We start from the raw sequence: 22,125 nt of genomic DNA, 5'->3' as shown, positions 1-22,125 counted from the left end.
AGGGGGAAAGGGCAGACGATGGACTTGCTTTGCTCATCATCTGCTCTCAGGAAACGCTCAAATCTCTGCTGGTGACCGAAGCATCTGCTAAGTCCTTCCACCTGGAAACACTATGGTTTGAGGGAGGAGATTTCAACATGTTGAGTTATTAAGCAGAAAGCCAAATCTGCTTTTCCAAAGGGCTGAGATTCAATTCCTAGCACATGCATAGTGGTTCACAACACTTTTAACTCCATTTTTAAATTTATCTTTCCTCTTTGTCCCTTAGTTCTAACCCTTAAAATATGTCTTCAGAATCAAACCATATTTTTGAACCAAATAAATAGTTACTGTTTGAAAGGAAAAGAAAGGGCCGGCTATGTGACCCAGCTGGTAGGGGCACTTGCTGCTTAGCCTGAGGACCTGGTTCAATTCTCAGAATCCCCATGGTTGAAGGAGAGAAGTGACTTCAGCAAGTTGTCCTTTGATCTCTCTCTCTCCCTGCCCCTCAACTAAATAAGTAAACAACATGTAATTTTTTTAAAAAGAGTGTTTTAACAAAAGAGAAATGCTATCAATTATTAGAATTTCCACTAAAACCAAAAGTGAACAAGTGAAATGTCTGTAACAGTAAGCAAGTATATGAAATGTAAGGTGTTGTATAAATAAAAATGTAATACTCCATTTTCACTCTGGCTGGGCCTGGTGGTGCACTTGGGAGGCAGAGGCCAGAGTTGGAGGCCATTGTGGCCTGTGTAGTGAGATCTTGTGTCAGAAATGAAAACCACAATGGAATAGAAAAGAGCTCTATTCGTATGAATTCTGACCCAGCGGATCAGTTTTCCCCTCCTAACAGACAGTCCTTCAGGGTGTAATACCCCTCTGCTTTAGCATTTCCTTTCCCGTCCCTCCCTTTAATCTTTTCTCCCCTTTTTTGTTTTTATGAGGGCTGATAACTGCACTTTATATTACAGAAAGTATTAATGTATCAGTGATTAAAGACCAGGGAAAACAATAAAAGTATTCTCTTCCTTGAACTTCAATTTGCTAGTAGATTTCCCGTAGCTAATTACGGCCTTGGTAGAATATGCCTTAATCAGGTTTTACTCTGTGACCCTCTCTCTAATTCTAAGGTTTTAAATTAGTTTTTTTTTTTAACACTGTGCAGTGTCATGTTCCCTTAAATACTTCTGACAAACAACTTTATCTTATTCTAGCCTTATTTGTCCCACTCCAACAATCGTTATTTGACACGTGAACTTGATTACTTTTCTGTAATTCAGCTTTCCTTCCCCATGAGGTAAAGAAAACATAATTCCCTCCCCGCCAATCCTCTTCAGTTTGTAGTTGAGTCAGACTCCTAAAACAGGAGAGTTACAAGAGGAGGAAGTTTATCATCCCACGACACGTACATCACATGGGAGAACACACAGGTTACCAGAGCAGAGCCTGACTTACTTAATTACCTAACTGAGAGCCATAAATTTTGTTACATTATCTGTCTTGGTCTCTGTTCTATTCCTGTGAAGAGACACCATGACCAAGGCAACTATTATAAAGGAAAGCGTTTAGTTGGAGGCTGGCTTATAGTTTCAGAGGTTTAGTCCATTATCATCATGTCATCGTGGCTGGGAGCATAGCAGTGGCATGGCAGGTATGGTGCTGGAGATGTAGCTGAGAGCTACATCCTGGTCCTCAGACAGAAAGACACTGGGCCTGGCATGGGCTTTGAAACTTCCAAGTCCACCCCTGGTGACATGCTTCCTCCAACAAGGCCACACCTTTTTAGTAGTGCCACTCCCTTGTGACTCACCATCAAATATTTGGACCTATGAGGGCTATTCTTACTCAAACCATTCCATTATTTCTTTGGTGTGTGTGTGTGTGTGTGTGTGTGTGTGTGTGTGTGTGCGCGCGCACATGTCATGACTAGAATGTGGAGATCAGAGGACAACTTGCAGGCCTTGGTTCTCTTCTTGCACTGTATGGGTCTCTAGGATTGAACTCAGGTCATGAGGCTTCCAGCAAAGGCCTTTGCCCACTCAGCCATCCTGCCAGTCCTTTGAAAATAATAAATTTCAAAGCAATGACAAGACAAAGAAAAGCAGCGGCATGCTTCCAGGGGAATTCTGGGAAGGGTAGTGTTGGGGAAAAGCTGGTTGAGAAAAGCCTGAGGATTCTCAGTTTCTGAGCTGATGAGGGCTGTGGAGAAGAATGTACCTCTCTCTTTGGGTAGAAACTGGTGAGGGAAGATTAGAAGGTCTCTGTTTTTGTGTGTCTCTGTCCTCTTTCTAGGAAAACAGAAAGGGCAGGCAGATAGCTCTCCTGGGTTCTGTCTTCAGCCAAATAGTTCTTCATATTTGGAGTGGGTATGTTCTGGTTTCCTCCTCAAGCAGAACTAGATGATCAGGACACAAAACCCCTAGGAAGGTCTTGGAGGTGCATAAGACAGCATTGTCCTTATTATATATAATGTCCAATTGGTATCATAATGTGTGTTTCTTAACACTTTAGTGGGTAGTTTGTCCTTTCTCCACAGTACACTAGGACTGGGGATTCCTGAATGATGTCTGCAGACTAATGCCAGCCTGTGACAGGCGCTACCTTTCCATAGGAAATAGGAAAAATAAAGAGGATGTGTCATAGGGGTTTTTGTTTGTTGGTTGGTTGGTTTTTTTGTTTTGAGACAGGGTTTCTCTGTGTAGCTCTGGCTGTCCTGGAATTAGTTCTGTAGACTGGCTAGCCTCCAACTTGGAGATTCGACTGCTTCTGCCTCTGCCTCCAGAGTGTTGGGATCAAAGGTGTGTTCTGCCATGCCTGGCTATGTGGTAGATGTCAAAAGCTGGTTGGAAGCTCAGGATCTTTGAGTTATTCAGATGGTCAGCAGGACAGGTTTTTTGTTTTTTTTTTTTTTTAATGGTAGATGTTATTTTTAATTTTATTTATTTATTTATTTATTTATTTGGTTTTTCGAGACACGGTTTCTCTGTGTAGCTTTTGGAGCCTATCCTGGCACTCGCTCTGGAGACTAGGCTGGCCTCGAACTCACAGAGATCCACCTGCCTCTGCCTCCCAGGTGCTGGGATTAAAGGTGTGCAACACCAACGCCCGGCTTCATATACTAATTTATAAAACTTTCCTCTAATAGATGAGGAAAGAAAGTCACTAAGACGATGAGACATGACTGACAGGATGATTTAAAGAACAGAAACATGTGTTCCCACAGTTCTGATTGGGAAAAGTCCAACATGGATGCTAGCTGGGTAGGATTCAGGCAAAGGCTTTCTCCCTGGCATGCATCATGGTACTTTCTTACTGTGTCCTCATGGCATCGAGAAGAAGACACTTTCTGGGACCCTCTGTCAAAAGGGCACTAATGCCCTTATGATGGCATCCTTATGACCTCCGTTAAACCCAATGGTCTTCTAAAGCTGTGTCTCCAAATTCTGTCATTTTAGGTGCCAGGGCTTCACCATGTGGATTTGGACACAGACACAGACAGACAGACAGACAGACAGACAGACACACACACACACACACACACACACACACACACACTTAGTTTATAACATGTACTGTTACAATGAGGACTTAGAAAGAGTTAAATCTTCCCTTGGTTAAATTGTTCCTAAGTTTGGAGAACAAAGACAAAATGAGGCACATGTCATTATTGCTAACTCAGACTTTAAAATCTCATAGTCCCAGGCATAGCCCTGGAAGCTGGGGTAGTGGGCTCAGGAGACACCCCTTCACCTGGGAAGGCTAACTGAAAAGATGTGTAGCAGTCTGGTGGGAAATAGAAGCATATGATTTTTAAACCTCAAGAACTTTCTATGACATCCAACAGTGATACAAAATTCCACTTTCAGTGTGCCTACATGAAGTTTGGGTCACAACCACCCTTGTTCATTTACAAATTGTCATTGTTACTCATAGGATACAGCCCAGCGCCAACTGGCTACAAGGAGCCTGAAGTATGCTCTATCTGGCCCTCTACAGGAGAAGTTTGTCAAGCCCTGATCTGCAAAGAAAGCCAGCCAATGACATGCTTTTTCTATTCCCAAGTCCAAACAAGGCTGAAAATATCATTTTAGAAAGATATAGTGCTGTCTCCTGGGACAGAGCCCTTACCCCAGAGTTTGGAAAAGGCCTGGAGATTGTCCACATCAAATTGTCAATACCTGATTGTCCCAACAAAGAACTAAAAGGGAAAAACAAGTAGGTTACTTGTGGGAAGAAAGAAAAACAAACAAAAAAGAGCTAGTATTCAGTTGATGTTTCCAGTTTGACGTCTGAAAAGCTAGTCCATATTCAAGTAGTCCTGGATCTGGGCCAGTCTAGAGCCAGGTTTATTTGTTGTTAAATCTTCACTCCTTGGCTGACACTTATTCTTGGGTGAAAGGAGAAGGGAGAAATGGTACATAGTGGTGCCTATTGTAGAATCCAACACTGTTCAGTATCAGTGGCGTTTTTTTTTCCTGTTGAGTCATTTCCATTGTTTCTGACCTATTTTTGTTTTGTTCCCTTCCATTTCCCTGCCCCTTGTACACAAAGGTGATTTTAAAGGATGTGGACTCACTTCTCTACGTGGACACTGATGTCCTCTTTCTGAGGCCCGTGGATGATATCTGGAAGCTTCTGAGGCAGTTTAACTCCACCCAGCTTGCTGCCATGGCCCCAGAGCATGAAATCCCCAAGATTGGCTGGTATAGCCGCTTTGCCCGACATCCATTCTATGGCTCTACAGGGGTTAATTCAGGGGTCATGCTCATGAACTTGACTCGAATAAGAAATACCCAGTTCAAGGTAAGGAAGTGCTTAAAATCCTGTCTAGAGACCTGGAGTTAGAAGCCAGGTGGTGGTGGCACATGTCTTTAATCCCTGCACTCCAGAGGCAGAGGCAGGTGGATTTCTGTAAGTTCAAGGGGTGGTTCTCTATGAGTTCAAGGCCAGTTTAGTCTACAGAGTGAGTGCCAGGACAGCCAAAGCTACACAGAGAAACCTTGTCTTGAAAAACAAACCAAATAAACAAACAAAAGACTGGGAGTTAGTCTTTGCAGTAGGGACCTGCTGGGGGTGTGGCTGTGCTGGTCTGGCCTGGGGGTGGGGAGGAAAGTATTTGAAATGTGGAGTTTTGCTCAGGAAAAGCCCAGGGGTCTGTGGGATGTGAAGGTTCATAGCCTCCACTCAGAAATAACTCTGTGATGCTTCTGAATTATATAGTGTCTAAACTTATCCAAGGCTTCAAAAGCCCACGCCCAGTCTCTTGGAATGGCTCTAGAGGTGTATGTCTGTGAAGAGACAGATCTCTGTGCGTGGCTGATTAGGGTCTCTTTTCTACCAGTAAAAAATAAAAAGAACCAAAATGAACATGTTTGGATGACAGTCCCCATCCATTCTCCTCATGTTAAGAAGAACAGGGGGCTGAAAGATGGCTCAGCTGGTAAAGTGCTCGCCTTGCAAGCCTGTGGACCTATATTCAACCCACAGAACCCATTAAATAAATAAATAAATAAATAAATAAATAAATAAATAAATAAAGCCAGATGTGGCTTATCATCCCAGTGCTGGGGATGCAGAGGCAGGCAGATTTCTGGGGACCACTTGCCAGCTGTGTGTTAAGCCACTAAGAGAGATTCCCCTCTCATTAAACAAGCAGAAGGCCTCTAAGAAACAACATTTGAGGTTCTTTGGCCTCCACAAGCACTTATTCACATGCTCACAGTTACCTACATACACTTTTGCCCTAGTACACACAAGAACATGCATGTACATATGCACACATACACCAAAAAAGGAGAATAGATTCATAACAGCTGGTGTGTATTCTGTACAAGGTTTCGATCCACCGCATACCAAAACAGTAGAAAATAAAAAAGAATAGGCTAGGCTCTGTGCCCAGGGTAGCAGGAGCACACTGTGTCTAAGAGGAAAGGATAGCGGTCCCTATTTTCACTGGACAAGGCACACTGGCTTTGCCGCAGCCTCTCTCATGGTTTCCTCTCTTCCAGAACAGCCTGATTCCAACAGGCCTGGCTTGGGAGGACATGCTGCTCCCGCTGTACCAGAAGTATAAGAATGCCATCACGTGGGGAGACCAGGATTTGTTAAATATTATTTTTTATTTCAACCCAGGTAAGCACTCTTGAGAGAATGCCACTGTGTAGGAGTACGCCTAGCTCATTTCATAGGGAACATTCCAGGCCCAGGCTGCTATTGATGGACCTCCGCGGTGCACAGAGAGGCTTGTGTTCCTCTGGCCCACCCTTATAGCTGCCCCCTGGGTATCTGCGGAGGCAGGACCTCAGCCACTAACACAAAAGGCCAAATGTTGAAACCTCCAACGCTGCACTCTGGTTTTAGAGTGTGTCTTTTCAGTCCTGCCACACCGTCCTTCCAAGAAGTGCTGCCCAAAGTGACACAAGACACAAAACCAGATGCAGTTTCTCATATGAGCACAAGACCCTCACAGTGGAGTAACTCCTACTTGAAGGGAGGTAGTTCTTGAGCTTTAAAATTAAGTCACCTGTCCAGAGTACAGAGGGCCTAGAGTAGATCTCAGATCCCCCAGGGTTTGGTTTTGTGATCGAGAGAGAGCAAAAGAAAATTTTGTATGTTTTTAGCTTTGGTGGTTTTGGTGGAGGGTAGCAAGTGGGGGAGGGTGGCCTGGTTGTTTTGTTTTGTTTTTGTCTTTCGTCAACTTGACATAAGCTGGAATCTCCTGGGAAAAGGAACTTGAATGGAGGAAATGAATTTCCAAATTGGCTATAGGCTACTCTATGTGTAGGCAGCTCTATGCGAGCATTTTCTTGATTAATGATTGATGTGTGAAGTGTAAGGTAAAATAAACCTTTTCCTCCCCAAGTTGCTTTTTAGTTTTTTTGTTTTGTTTTTTGCCTTTTTGCTTCTGCAGGATTTCTCTGTGTAGCATTGGCTGTCCTGGAACTTGGTGGGATTAAAGGCTTCTTCCACCACCACCCATCCCCCAAGTTGCTTTTGATTGTGATCTTTGCCATAGACTATAGAAAAATAACTAGAACAGAGAGAGATGAAAATTTCTAGTCTGTGTTTTCATATTAGTATCTAAAGCTAATAAAAGTTTCTTCTTCTGTCCCCTTTGCTAAAGGTTATTTAATTGCACTCAAATGAAAACAATGGTTTTCTTTGAGAAAAATAGAGAAAATAAAGTAGTCCTTGCCTTGCCCTATCAGCCCTTCCTTCCCTAAAGCACAGACCCATGCTGATAAGTGTTCTGTCTGTGGTACATGTCCCCTTAAAGCAAAAAGAGAAAACCGTCTGCTGTGAAACCTAAATCTGTATGTCTCTGGATCAAAAAACATCAAATCTTAGGAAAGCAAGTCGGCATGGGTTTGTGGGGAGAGACTTCCAGTACTAGCTAGATGAGCAGAGGCAGCGTTGGCTCTTCGCATGTCACTTTTAATCCATTTCTCTCCCCCAGTACACAGTCTACACCTCCTTCTTAAGCAGAGAGTGTCTTTTCTGTAGGTGAAAGGGTGTCAGTTAGGATTCTGGGGCCCTGTAGATAGTCCCAGCACAGTGGATCTTGTTAAATGAGTAGATGGTGTCTCATAGAAGAAGCAAGGAGTGGGAATGCTGGCAGGCTCAGCCCAGTAACTGCAACAGGAGGACACCTAGTGGATAATGCAGGTGACACGCACCCTCTCCCACGGATGATATGACACCCAGTGGGTAATGCCAGTGACATGCACCCTCTCCCAATAACTCTGTGATGCTTCTGAATTATATAGTGTCCAAACTTATCCAAGGCTTCAAAAGCCCACGCCCAGTGATGCTGTTTATTCCTGTTTGAAGATTGTCACTCTGCTCCCCAGACCTCAAAGCAAAGTACTAACATCTGTTATGGGTCCAGGCACCACAGAGATGAACTGCATGCCAGTTCCACTTTACCAGGGGAGAAGTCACAGGGCTCTGGCAGGGATCAACAGGGCCAACAGCATGGAGTTCGGGAAAGATGGCTGGTGTGTACTAGTACCTTAGCTTTCTCCTCACTCTGACCAAATGCCTGACAGAATAGCTTCAGGAACAGGAATTTGTTTAATTTTGGAGTAGGGCTTAGCCCCGGGAGAACCTTGAATACCCGCTCACACTGTGTTTTCAGACAATGCGCCGGAGGCAGCTTATCTCATGGCTGCCAGGGAGCAGAGAGAGAAGGGGATTATCAGGCCAAGAAGAGTTCTCAAAGGCATACTCCCATTGACCTACTTCCAGTTAGGCGCTACCTCCTCTAAAGTTTCCAGAACCTTCCAGATAGTACCACCAGCTGGAGAACATTACTTGAAATCTAAGCTTATGGGACATTTTATATTCAAACCATAACAGCTAGTTACCAAGTAGCAGGTGCTGGTCTAAACCTATTTTATTTAATCTTCATAATGACTGCCTTGGTCAGTGTTCTATTGCTGTGAAGAGACACCATGGCAAAGGCAACTCTTAGAAAAGAAAGCATTTCACTAGGGCTGGCTTACAGTCTCAGAGGTTTAGTCTGTTATCACCATCAGCAGGAAGCATGGCGGCATGCAGGCAGACATGGTGCTAGAGAAGGGAGTCCTACATCCAGATCCACAGGCAGCAGGAAGAGAGAAACTCAGAGCTTGTAATGAGCTTATGAAAACCTCAAAGCCCACCCTGAGTGACACACTTCCTGAGGGTGGGCTTTTAGGGTTCAAAAGCCCAAACCAGGAACCAGAGTCTCTCTCTTCCTGCTGCCTGGGATCTGGATGTAGGACTCTTAGCTACTTCTCCAGCACCATGTCTGCCCGCATGCTACCATTCTCCCTGCCATGATGAGGATGTACTAAACCTCTGACACTGACTGTAAGCCAGCCCCAGTCAAATGCTTTCTTTTATAAGAGTTGCCTTGGTCATGGTGTCTCTTCACAGCAATAGAACACTGACCAAGGCAGGATCGGTGAGTAAACAATACTGGAAACAGCTTTGCACTTTAACTCCAGAGCCTTGCCTTTTATTGGGGCCGAATGCAGCTGGGGTTGAAAGCCTGGGTACCTGCTTCCGAAGCCCACTGAGCCAAAGATATTGTTGCATAATTATGAAGTTGTCCTACATCCTGGTTCCAAGCAGAGAGAGCCTAGCAAGCAATCAAGAGCTAAGGTTTCAGGTCAGTGTTAGGTGAACTCACTTGCTGTTCTTTGTGTGACCATTTGGTCCCATTTTACGCTTTACCCTGGCACTGTATAAAACATTAACTCTCTCTAATAAGCCTCTAAGGGCAGCCACCACTTATATGTTTTTAATTTATTTTGTGTGTGGACTTTCTGCAACCTAGAGTCAAATATATATATATATATATTATATATATATATATATATATATATATTGTGTCACCTTTAGCATTGTAAAGAGGAATGTGGTGATATTGGCAGTGACCTAGGAGATAAATATGTTTATTGTTGTGGCTTATTGGGTTGCTATGGATGAAGCCATGAACATAAAACCTGCAGCACAGGGCTGCTGTGTCCTGGTGATGCCAGTCCCCTGTAGCCAGTAACCTGCTTACTGAAATGTGTTTAAAAGTCATTAGCTAAAGACTGTTGTAAACTTCCTGCTGTAATTAGATTGTAAAATCTGTATAAGTATGAAATGGTGTGGCTAGGTTACAGACTGACTCAAGTGGAGGTGACTGAAGCCCATAGGGACTGTGTAGGTAGCTGGTCCCACAAGGACATTTCTTAATATGTGAACAAAGGCAGCTTCGTCTAGGATGAAAGGCTGAATTCACATTGTGTGTGTGTGTGTGTGTGTGTGTGTGTGTGTGTGTGTGTGTGTGTGTGTGTGTGTGTTTATGTATATAGATACATGTGTGTGGGTACGTGTGTGTGGAAGCCAGAGGTTGTCTTTGGGTGTCTTCCTCAGTCATATTATCTAATTTTTTTGAAACAGGCTCTTTCATTGAATCTGTAGCTTGCCATTCTGGCTAGACTGGCTGTCCATCAAACTTGGAAGAATCATCCCCATTTCCGTTTCCCCAGCCCTAGAGTTACAGGTGTATGCTGCTGTACCTGGCCTTTTACATGGGTGCTAGGAATTGAACTCAGGTCTTCATGCTTGCAAGACAAGCACTATACCAGCCTAGCCATCTATTCAGCCCCTGAGCTCATACCTTGACAGGTGAGTTTGAGTCATGGGCAGAATTTAGTAGAGAAAGCAAAGCTAACCAAAACTCAAGGGAGCTCTGTGTTGGAATGAATGGGCTTCCATCTCGGGCATTAGAACTCTACTCAGACCAGCTACAAAGGACAGAGATGGCCATGAGGATCAGATGATGCCAAGCTTTCTGGGAGAGGTCTTTGGGATGCTGCTATGGACTGCAATGATTTCTTGAGGCCTCAGAGTACTCCTGGGCTCTGGCATCTTTTCTTACAAGATTCCAGTGTCTCTGACAGAATTCTTGGTTTGCGCTTGTCAGCCAATAAAATCAGAAGAGACCATGGCAAATAAGGATGATTTTCTTTTCTTTTTTTTTTTTTTGTTTCTTTCTTTGTTTTGTTTTTAGAGACAGAGTTTCTCTATGTAGCCCTGGCTAATCCTGGAACTTTGTCTGTAGACCAAGCTAACTTTGAACTCACAGAGATCTGCCTGACTCTGCCTCCTAAGTGTTGAAATTGAAGGAATGCACCACAATCCCCAAGTTAAGGATGGTTTTCTTCTTCCTTTTTTATTTTTTTGGTTTGTTTGTTTGTTTGTTTGTTTGTTTTTTGAGACAGGGTTTCTCTGTGTAGCTTTGGAGCCTATCCTGGCACTTGCTCTGGAGACCAGGCTGGCCTTGAACTCACAGAGATCTGCCTGCCTCTGCCTCCTGAGTGCTGGGATTAAAGGCATGCGCCACCAACGCCAGGCAAGGATGGTTTTCTAATAGTTCCTAATTCAAGTGGGAGAGAAATAGCCCAGCTGTGGAGACCAACCTTAATCTGGTGGCAAGGGACCTGAGGAGCAAAGCTTTCCACACTCACTGCATAGATCTGCTGCCATTTTGGGCAATTTTTCAGAAAATACTGCAAAGAAAGGGAAGTACATCAGGTGTGGATGTCAGGGCAGAGTATCCCACCAGAGCAGAAGTATAATTCTCTAAGGGAGAGAGAAGAGCCAGCCTGCCACTGGAATGTATATAGCCAGACCAGGAGTGGAGTGTGCAAAGCTAGGGAATCAGGAGATCTCTGGAGGACACAGGTAGCAGGGCCTATAGTCACACACACACTCTTTGGTGGCCTCATTGTAGGTCCTTACTTATCCTTCCCAGGACCCCACAGCTCTGGCCTTGGCTGTTTGGCTATATAAATGAACACCACAGTAAAGCACCCAGCCTCAGGAAGTATTGCATAGTGTGTGTGAGGGTGATCAGCTCAATAACTTCCCATTAGGGCTGTTCTGGGCATGGTGAACTGGGAAGCTCATGAGCCCTGACTTATGTAAAGCACAAGAGACAAGAACAAATATTGTAGGGTCCATGTGAGAACACATGGTTCATGTTTTGGGATTTGTTGTTTCAGTTCAAGGACTCAGGAGTGTTGGTTGGTTGAATGTGTAGAATCAAGAAAATAGAGTGACTAAGTGGAAGAAAAACAAAATCACAACAAGGGAACTGAGGGAAAAGGGAAGTAGGGAGAGAAAGAAGCATCCAGCAGGAGATGGGACAGAGATACTTTTGGTATATGAAGGCATAACGTTCACTTATTCATTCATTGGCTCATCCATCCATCCAGCATTTGTGTGCACACACACTCTCACACAGAGTGAAAATAAGCATCTCCCTACGCACACTGGCTGTCTCTGCCTCCCGAGTGCTGGGATTACAGGTGTGCACCACCACAACAACCAAACACAGTTATCCTGGTGCAGAAGCCTCAGTTCCTTTGGTAGGTGGTAGTAATTGAGTGGCAAACTTGTCTTTCTATGAAGTTAAAATGATCAGGCACAAACTTTCTATAATCTTCAGCACCAACTGTGTATGAATCATCAGAGCTGCAAGGGAGCCCTGGCACTTTGTGGGCTGTTGTAACTATCATAAAGGAATAGCACCAATAGAGAACCAGTTAAGGACCCTTTTAATGTAACTTTGAGAGAGAAAATAGCAAAGCCCATGGGCTTCAAGAAAAGGTGTCTTAATTTTCATGTTTTTATTTTTTTACTTATTTTTGGACAGGGTCTCATTGTGTAGCCTGTCTTCAGCCCTCTCAGTGATGCTATCCTAGTCCTTTTGCTCCTCTTCCTCCTGGTCACAAGATGGACAGTTCAGATTTACAAAGTCAACCTGTAAATAAACGGACACATCTAAGTATTCGGAGGGTGTGGATGTGTGTGGGTGTACATGGGAAAGTACACTTGTGCAAGGGTACACATGTGTGATATGTGTAGAGGCCAGAGGACAATCATGGGTGTTGTTTCTAGGCATTTTACACCTTGGTTTTGGGGACTGGATCACTCATTGGCCTGGAACTTGTCACATAGGCTAGGCTGGCTGGACAGTGAACCGCAGGATCTGATTTCTCTGCTTCAGAATGCAAAGATGCTACCATGCCTGGCTATTTTTACATGAGTTCTGGGGATCAAATCAGACTCTCAGGCTCAAACAGCAAGTGCTTTGCCCACCAAGCTATCCCCTAGACCACATCTGTTCTTTTGATCTTCCTACTGTTGATTGCCCTTTCTTTTGGTAACAGTGCCTCCATTGCTGGTTGGAATAGCTCTTTCCCCATCTCACATGTCCAAGAGCCCTGCCCTCCAGTGATTCCCTGCTAAACCAGTCAGACCAACCATTCCCTGGTTTCTAAATCTTGCAAACCTAAGAGCAGAATCCATGGCTGGTTCACCCAGGCAGCAGGGCTAAAAACCTGACATCTATTAGTTACCTCCCCAGAACCTGAGAGCTGCCCCACTTCTGGCTCCAGTTCAGCCTCACCTCAGATTTTATGAACTGCTTAGTCATCTGCAACCCAACACAGATTTCCACGTCCTGACTACTTCAGACCAATGCATTTACAGCAGCTCCTCTACTATCCTTCCCCATTGGAGAGATCTTCTCTCCGACAAAACCAAGGTGACTTATCTCCTAGAACACACTCTGATTTCTAAAAATTTAACATGATCAAACCATTTGCTTCCTGGAGTGTTCTTCCAAGCTTCTGTTTCTGTCAGAATTGCATCCTGACTAAAGCCTACATTTGAATGAAATTGTCAAATAGGATGCCACTGTCCTGCAGTGACAAAGAGGACAGATCCTTCTTGTGATTACATGTACAATATTTTGCTTTTTTTTTTTTTTGCCCCAGGAAATTCTGTCAAGGTGTGAATTGAATTTCTTCTGAGTTCTGTGTCGTATTTGAGGTTTGGCAGCTGGAGTACATAGCTGATATTTAGGAGACAAGCAAGACCCTGATCTTATAAACAAATTTTTTTTTACGTCTGTGTCCCCACCCCCTGTTGTAGTTTTCCATACTCGGGGTGTAAAGCTTATATAAAATTCTCAAAGAGATGTGTAGGCCACAAAATGGTAAGGAATGATCCTGCATGTCTAGGAAAGGTTGTACTGTGTGCTGTGTTCATCCATGTTGTGGTTTGAACAAAAAAATGCTCCTTCTAGACTCATGTGTTTGGATGGTTAATCCCAGCATGTTCTGATGTTCTGGACGGATGTGGCGCCATTATGAGGTAGCGCCTCACTAGAAGTTCTATATTTGGGCCAGGCATTGGAGGCACACACCTTTAATCCCAGCACTAGGGAGGCAGAGGCAGGCGGATCTTTGTGAGTTCGAGGCCAGCCTGGTCTACAGTGTTAGTGCCAGGATAGGCTCTTTGGAGCCTACACAAAGAATTTTTTTTTTCTTTTGGTTTTTCAAGACAGGGTTTCTCTGTGGCATTTTGGAGGCTGTCCTGGAACTAGCTCTTGTAGTAGACCAGGCTGGTCTCGAACTCACGGAGATCTGCCTGCTTCTGTCTCCCAAGTGCTGGGATTAAAGGCGTGCGCCACCAACGCCCAGTTTATTTGGTTTATTTTTAAGTTGAAGAGAACTGTTTATTTTAATCTCAACTCCTATTTTGTGAGTCTGTCCATGTCACAAAACCTTTCCAAAGGAATGAGTCATTGCTGATACTCTTGAGCAGTCCTGTGTGCTTGGTACTCTGTGTTACATTTGCTATGTATCTCATTTTTTTCTTCTTGAGCTCCTAGGAATTGAACTTAGGGCTTCATGAATGTTGTACAACTTCTCATCCTCATCCTGGTGTATTTTAAATTTTAAATAATTGAAATTAGGGATATCCTGTTTCATTTTACAAATGACGGGACTGCGGTGTAGAGAAGTGAAGTAACTGACTCCAAATTCACTGTTATTGGGTGAGAAGTTGGGGGTCAGACATAAGCATGCTGGTTAGTTTTTGTCAGTTTGACACAAATTAGAGTTACCTATGGAAAAACCACAGTTGAGGAATTAATTCCATCATGTTTGCCTGTGAGCACATCTGTGGGGCATTTTCTAGATTAATGCTCAATGTGGAGGGCGTGGGTGATGCTACCTAGGTAACACAAGTGGTCCAGCATTATATAGGAAAGCAAACTAGGCAAACCATGGGGACCAAGCCGGTAAGCAGCACTCCTCCATGGCTTCTGCTTCAGTGCCTGACTCCAGGTTCCTGCCTTGAGTTCCTGCTCTGACTTCCCTTGGTGATAAACTGTTAACCTGGAAGTTGATATGAAATAAACCCTTTCCTCTCCAAGTTGATTTTGGTCATGGTGTTTATCACAGCAACAGAGAAGCCAACTAGGACACTAGGCTGTTTGATGCCCTGGTATAACTTCTTATTTTAGATAGTGTTCGGCCTCCCTATATCATCACTAATGGGTGCCCCTTCCATTATTGATCTCAGAATTTAAGCAAGTGTGATGTATTTGACCTGGGACTCATAATCACACTCCTAAACATTGAAATTGTGCACGGTGTGTGGTTCATAAATGTTAAGTTTTAAGCTCCAGACATACAGGTGACAGCTGGCACTGATTGTAGCTGTATCTCTTCCTCTGCCACCAGAGTGTCTCTATGTGTTCCCCTGCCAGTGGAACTACCGCCCTGATCATTGCATGTATGGAAGCAACTGCAAAGAGGCTGAGCGGGAAGGTGTGTCTGTGCTGCATGGCAACCGTGGCGTCTACCATGACGATAAGCAGCCCACTTTCCGAGCCCTTTATGAAGCAATCCGGGATGTAAGTGTGTTCTTCAAAACAGAAACATGCTTGCCAGCAAGCAGTGCTTCAAGTGTTACGGTCTGTGCAGACTTGGAAGGCCAAGTACTCCCAGAGAGAATTCCTGTGCCTTTTGCCATCCTATGGAGTATGAGTTCAGGATAAGGAGACTGCAACAAAATTGAGATTGTTTTATTTAGTTCAAGCTAAGCATGTTGCCTGGTTACCAGCTGCAAGCTCTTAAGCAATCGTGTATGTCTCACGCTGGCCAATTAGAAGTTACCACACTGAAAGCAGCAATTGCTTTTCTTCTTCTTCTTCTTCTTCTTCTTCTTCTTCTTCTTCTTCTTCTTCTTCTTCTTCTTCTTCTTCTTCTTCTTCTTCTTTTCTTTATGTGTCTGTGTGTGTACATGTTTGTGTCTGTTGCATGTGTATGTGTGGGTGAATGTACATGAGACATAACCTAGAGCTCACTAGTTTGTCTAGTAAACCCAGAGATCTTCTGTTTTCACCTCCCCAGTCCTGAGGTTACAGGTGTACACCAACACACACATAGCAAAACCCTTTGCCAACTGAGCCATATTCCCAGCCCACCAAGCTTTTATTGACTTAACAATGCAAGCAAAAAGAGGTGTCTGCCATTTTTACCATGAAAGGGGATATGTGGGGGTATGAGTTGTGTGTGGAGACAACCTAGATGGTAAGAATCCTCTCATAGCCAAGAGGCCCTGATGAAAACACTCCTGTACCTTATGGACCATGAGCCAGGAATGGGGAGCTAGAGGACAAGGTTAGGACCAATAAGATTCTGAATTCTGAGGAAAGTGCCTCAGCCAAGGTACCCCAACAGGGAGGCCTCCGGAAGTGAGCATCCAGGCTAGGCATTCCGGTGTGCATGTGGATATGGCTTGGCAGTGCACAAGGCCTGAGTACTTACCCATATTGATCCCACTGGAAAGCTAACTCTGAAAGAACAGCCCCTCCCACAGGGTCTGCCAGGCAAGCCCTATAGCTGTATTTGGTTGCTCTCCAAGGTCACATACGGTAGACAAAGCCCCCGTCCCCAGGACCATGACTCAAAAATATTACATGGAAAATTTCAGAATTCCATGCTTCACAAGTTGTGAATTGTGTGCTGTTCCCAGGAACACGATGGAATTTGATGCCATCCTGCTCTGTCCTGCAGGGATGTGAGTCACCTCTTTGTACCTGTAGCCACACTGTATAGATTACCCACCCACTAGTGCTGTAGTAGCCGCAGGGTATCATCCAGTTTGCAGGGTTCAGTACTCATCATGTTCCAGTCATCTGCCAAGTATGTAGGAATGCATCCCCCATGGATTAGGGATGGTATTATGTACAGTGTTGGAGGGAGTAGAATCTCATACAGAATCTTTCCTCCTTGAAGAGAGGAGTGGACAGGTATTAAGGAGCAGTTCAGGACTATGTGAACTTGGGAAGTTCTGTGTTGCCCATTACCTTTTATCTTGAGATTGAGATTGCTGGTAGGAAACCAGCAGCAGGTAGTTGTGAGGCATACCTTCCTTAAATTGTCCCTCCAAGATACAGAGTGTGGATCAGCAAAATTTTCAACATGACGAATCTTTAGGAGATTTGCAATTCAGCATTCATAAACAAAGTCATGGGAGAACTCAGTGTCACTGGCTGCATTGGCACTGACAGCAGAAGTTAGTAGTTGTGACTGTAGGGTCCACAATACCAAAAGGATTTGCTGTCTACCTCTCCCCTGACAAGAACTGTTAATCCCCCCCCCCATAGAGACCTTATTAAATATTTGTATTTCTTCTTGAAAGTCTGGGAACCTAGTGCCGGCATTCAGATATGCACATGTAGCAGCCCTGGGTGGAGGTCAGAGAATAACTTCGGATGCTGTTTATCTTCTGCCTGTGGAGACAGGGTCTCTTTGTGGTTCACTGCTTCAGGTACCAGGCTAGCTGGTCCTTGGGCTTCTGGGGATTCCCCCATCTCCCGTAAGAGCATAGGGATTGTAGATATATCCTACATGCTACTGTGGCCAGGCTTTTCGTGGGTTCTGGAGATCCAGACATAGAATGTCATACTTTGTGTCAAGCACTTTACCCACTGAGCCATCTTCCTGTTTGCCATTCATCTTTGTGACTCACTGAGCCATCCCGCAGCTGCAGTCCATCCCTGTGTGTATGAAGATGAGCATTTGCTAAAGAATTCCGGTTCTGGAAATCCCAGAGCTGTCCTCCCCATAGGGGATCACTTGACATGCATCTATGCGAGCACCTTGTCTCCTGTTTCCTGCTGTTTAGTTTTCAAAGGGCAAGTGATTAAATTACACAATCTGTTATGCACTCAGTGACATTCTCACACTTGGTTACTCAAACACTGCCTCAAGGGGAATCCCATCCCCAGCACGGGTGGAAGTCAAGAAAGCATGTAGCTGTGTGGGCTTGCTGGAGCCCGCTCCACTTTCCCTTGTGTTCTGGCCCTGCTTTGGAATTGAGCAATTGTGGCTGAGTTATGACTCATCTGGTTTGTTCTCAGGGGATCAGAAAGGCAGCCAAATGACTTTGCTTTCTTAAACGGTTGTGTATAATCACTCCATGGAGTTCTGCAGTTTGGCCTCAAAAGTTTTCATTCAGGCATTTGCATCAGGGCAGTCACCAACTCCAAGATCAGCATAGGCGTGAAGACACTCTATTGTAAAGCTGTATTGCTCTGTCTGCACCTTTTTCTCCAGGGCTATGGTGTTCTCATCATAAGGTAAAGGATCAGAGCTGGCTTTCCGCCTGGGCAGACCTGGGCTCAAACCCCAATCCCACCACTCTCTGTTTAGTCATTAACTGGTGTTACCTTACTGAGCCTTAGTTGATTACCTCATTATAAAATGAAGATAATAATGTTACCTTCCAGGGGCTGGAAGTGACTCAGTGGTAAAGAGTGTTTGCTCTTCCACAAGACCCAAGCTCTGTTCCTAGCATCCATGTCAGGTGGCTCATGACCACCTACAACTCCAGCTCCAGGGGATCCAACAACCTCTTCTGGCCAATGTGAGCATGTGTGCGTATGTGCACACACACATATGCGTGTGTGCACTCGCGCTTTTTAAAAGTGTTAATGAATACTTTTATATAAATAAAATTTCCTAATGAGGTAGTTATGAGGATTAACAAAATAATGGCCAGTCGGGCATTGGTGGCGCACACCTTTAATCCCAGCACTCGGGAGGCAGAGGCACGCGGATCTCTGTGAGTTCGAGACCAGCCTGGTCTACAAGAGCTAGTTCCAGGACAGCCTCCAAAAAAGCCACAGAGAAACCCTGTCTCGAAAAAAAAACAAACAAAAAACAAAAACAACAACAACAACAAAAAAGTAATGGCCTTTAACCTTTAATCACACACCTGACAGTTGTAGTCAGTATGTAGACATTTTAATGGCAAATGTTCCACATCTGTTTCTTTCCCTAGCTTGCTGTCTTTCTTTCTCATATGCACACAGCCTTACCCTGTCTTTATGTGTTTGTGTGATGGGTGGATGGATATAACAGCTCTCATCATGACCCTCCAAAAGGTCATCAGGCAGATATTCTTCAGCAATTCTTTCAACGGGCATCTACAAAACCTAGTTTATATAGGAATACTTCCAGTTGTCTGGATTTGGAAGCTAGCAATATAGATCAAGCCCTATGGTCAAGAATCTCTGTTCCAGTAGAGAAAGCCAGAGAATGCAAAAGTTTCCCGTAACAAACAGAAGGAGCCTATTGGAAGCGAAAAGTGTTGAAGTTCTAAGAGGAGCAGAGACCTGGCTACAGGGGGATGTTTTAACAGCCAGGTTTCCGGGGAAGCCCCATGCCAGCCTAAAACTCAGTCAGATGGAGGCATTCATGGGGAAGATCCTGCCAACAAGAAGACACAATCAGGAAACTCTCCGAGGTGAGAGTGAAGGCCGTGTGCCCAGAGCACACCAGGCTAAGTCACCTCAACCGCCATGGAGAAATAATGGGAGGGGAGAAGATGCGGCAGTACTCCAGCTCACCTGGAGCCTTTGAAGCAAGAGATAGACTGCAGTGGGAAGTCTGGGCAGGAAAGTGTCAGCTGTGATTTAGGGTGGCTTGTGTCAACTAATTGCAGGCTTGCAAGAGGGAGGCACCAGGGCGGTTTGGGGTTGATAGCAGCCATACGGGTGAGAGCTGAGCTAGCGGGAGTTTGTTTGTGTGGAAGTGAGACGGCAGGGAGATGGGGCTGTGGCAATAGAAGCCATGGGACTTTCGGTTGGTTGCCTGAGGGCTGTGAGGGAAGCAGTGGTGTCCCAAGCCTGAGCTGGTGTGGCTCATTCTCAAATTACCTGCATCACTTTGCTGATCCACATGCTGAGGCAATGTTTCTGATGACCTTGAACGACTGAAAGACGTGTCCTAGGAAAGGAGATCCAGCCCCATCCACTGTGCTCTGGGGCTAGAGTGTCCTGCGTCTTAACCTTTCTGTTCTTCCCTCTTTTCTCCTTGGGCTTTTCATTGGCATGGGTCAAACTCTGATTTGATCTACCAGCTGCCCTTTCTCTTTCAGCAGGATGGTGATAAAGTTTGCCACATGCTAGTTTCTAAGTAGCCCAAAAGGTTTACTTTGGAAAATACTGCTCATTCATATGTTGCATGGGAAAATAAGAGACATTAAACAAGACAGATTTTCAAATGTCCAATAATGAGTGAACTTAAAAAACTCAAAATTAGCCTGGTAGTGGTGGTGCATGCCTATAATTCCAGCACTTGGGAGGCAGAGGCAGAGGCAGGTGGGTCTCTGTGAGTTTGAGGCCAGTCTGGTCTACAGAGTGAGTGCCAGGATAGGCTCCAAAGCTATACAGAGACCAAAAAAACCAAAAAAGAAAAAGAAAACAGGGCATTGTGGTATATGTTGTAATCCCAACACACTAGAGATGGAGGCAGAAGGATTCTAAGTTTAAGGTCATTCTCAGCTAGAGGAGACCGTATTTCAAAGAAGGATAGAGAAAACAGAACTACAGGAGGGCCAGAGAGTTGCATGATTCCATGGGGCTGAACCACTGGGTCAAAACTTAGTGTTTTACCAACAGAAATTTGTGTTTTAAACCGCACTGGAATAACAAGCTCTTTCTTTCTTTCTTTCTTTCTTTCTTTCTTTCTTTCTTTCTTTCTTTCTCTTGCAGTTTCCCTTTCAAGACAATCTTTTTCAATCCATGTACTACCCTCTCCAGCTGAAGTTTTTGGAGACAGTGCACACACTGTGTGGACGGATCCCCCAGGTTTTTCTGAAGCAGATTGAGAAAACGATGAGAAGGGCTTACGAGAAGCATGTCATCATCCATGTGGGCCCCAACTCCATGAGCTGAGTGTCCACCTTGCTCTGAGTCTGCCTGGTGTCTGTGACTAAGGACATGGATCATCATGCTGCCTGGATACTTGTGTGTGTGAATATTTAATGGTGCTCTGTGACTGTTGAGTTTCAAATGCCTGGTTACATTTTGCTGAGTTAGTCATCCCTAAAAGGGAATGTGCTTTTCTTTATTTTCTTTTAAAATGCTATTTATCTTTTTAAGTTATTATCATGAATTTTATGTTGTCCCAGTGGATTGTGAGAGAAAGGGGAACTTTTTCTAGCCCTCAAATATGAGACATTGTTTGTGTATATAGGATCATAATTATCTGGTATTCTTGAGAATCTTCTTATGTAGCTTGCTCTCTTACACCCTCTTAAATAGTAGTATGTATTGGGGCTGGCAGGATGGCTCAGCAGTAAAAGCATTTGCCACCGTGCCTGATGGCCTGTGTCTGATTCCCTAGATGGAAGAGGATTAACATCACCGAGTTATCATCTGACTTTCATGTGTGCCCACATTCACACCCACAAATGAAGAAATGTAATATTAAAAATAACAATAGGGGGCTGGGCAGTGGTGGCGCACACCTTTAATCCCAGCACTTAGAAGGCAGAGGCAGGCAGATCTCTGTAAGTTCGAGGCCAGCCTGGTCTACAGAGCTAGTGCCAGGACAGGCTCCAAAGTTATACAGAGAAACCCTGTCTCAAGAAAAAAAATTAAAAAATAATATGTTATGAAACCAACAAACTTGGAGAGAATAAAGGTCTAATGAACCACAATCAAGATTAGATTAGACATAAATCCTCCCAACCATTTGAAAAGGCTGTCACCGTTTTAATGTATTTCCATCTAGGCTTGTTAAGACTTCCCTGACTTCTGTATTTCCACTGTAACATGTTTAAAACCTGTGACCTCGGTAAAGACCAGCCTCTGTGTTAAGATTTCATGTAGGAGACTAAAAGCCAGACGAGATAATTACAGTACTGCCGAGTCTGGAAGAGACTTTTAGACCAGCTAATTGGGTAGCATTTCAAGATGAAGCATGTGTCTGAGAGTACATCTCAGAAGGATTGCTGAGCTCCCAGGAGGGCGCAATCATGAGAAATTTCTATGCAACAAAAGCTTCTGAGAGAAAGCCCAAGGGATCTCTTTAGCAACGCAGTGTGATTTTGTGTTTCTCCACAGGACAAGAGCGCTTGACTGGACTTCTGGGCAGTGGGTGGAAATCAAAGGACAATTTCAGATATTTTCTTGGCTTTTTCATTGTTATTTTAATTGTATTCTTAACTGTGTGTCTATGTCTGTGTATATATGTATATATATATGGGCACGTGTGCAGGTGCCTGTGGATACCAGAAGAGGAGTTTATTATATCCTCTTGAGCTTGAATTACAAGTTGGGAGCCTCCTGACATAGGTGCTGGGCAGTGACTGAGCTTGGGTCCTGAGCAAGTGCTCTTAACCACTGAGCCATCTCCCAGCCCTTTTTTCTTTTTTTGTTTTGTTCTCTCTCTCTCTCTCTCTCTCTCTCTCTCTCTCTCTCTCTCTCTCTCTCTCTCTCTCTCCTCCTCC

General features: G+C 44.4%; 1 protein-coding gene across 1 annotated transcript in view; it reads left to right on the top strand.

Moving 5' to 3' along the window:
- The window catches only part of Gxylt2 (glucoside xylosyltransferase 2), an 81,174-nt gene extending 60,059 nt beyond the window's left edge, over nucleotides 1–21,115 (top strand). Inside the window, exons 4-7 of the mRNA XM_027428976.2 lie at nucleotides 4,534–4,785; nucleotides 5,991–6,114; nucleotides 15,060–15,232; nucleotides 20,384–21,115. Of these exons, the coding sequence (XP_027284777.1) occupies nucleotides 4,534–4,785; nucleotides 5,991–6,114; nucleotides 15,060–15,232; nucleotides 20,384–20,566 (732 nt within the window). The 3' untranslated portion in view covers nucleotides 20,567–21,115. The remainder of the gene's footprint in view (nucleotides 1–4,533; nucleotides 4,786–5,990; nucleotides 6,115–15,059; nucleotides 15,233–20,383) is intronic.
- The last annotated feature ends 1,010 nt before the right edge of the window (nucleotides 21,116–22,125 follow it).

The sequence above is a fragment of the Cricetulus griseus genome, chromosome 8 (genome assembly GCF_003668045.3).
Source record: "Cricetulus griseus strain 17A/GY chromosome 8, alternate assembly CriGri-PICRH-1.0, whole genome shotgun sequence".
NCBI lineage: Eukaryota > Metazoa > Chordata > Mammalia > Rodentia > Cricetidae > Cricetulus > Cricetulus griseus.
This window is presented reverse-complemented; position numbering and strand designations above follow the sequence as displayed.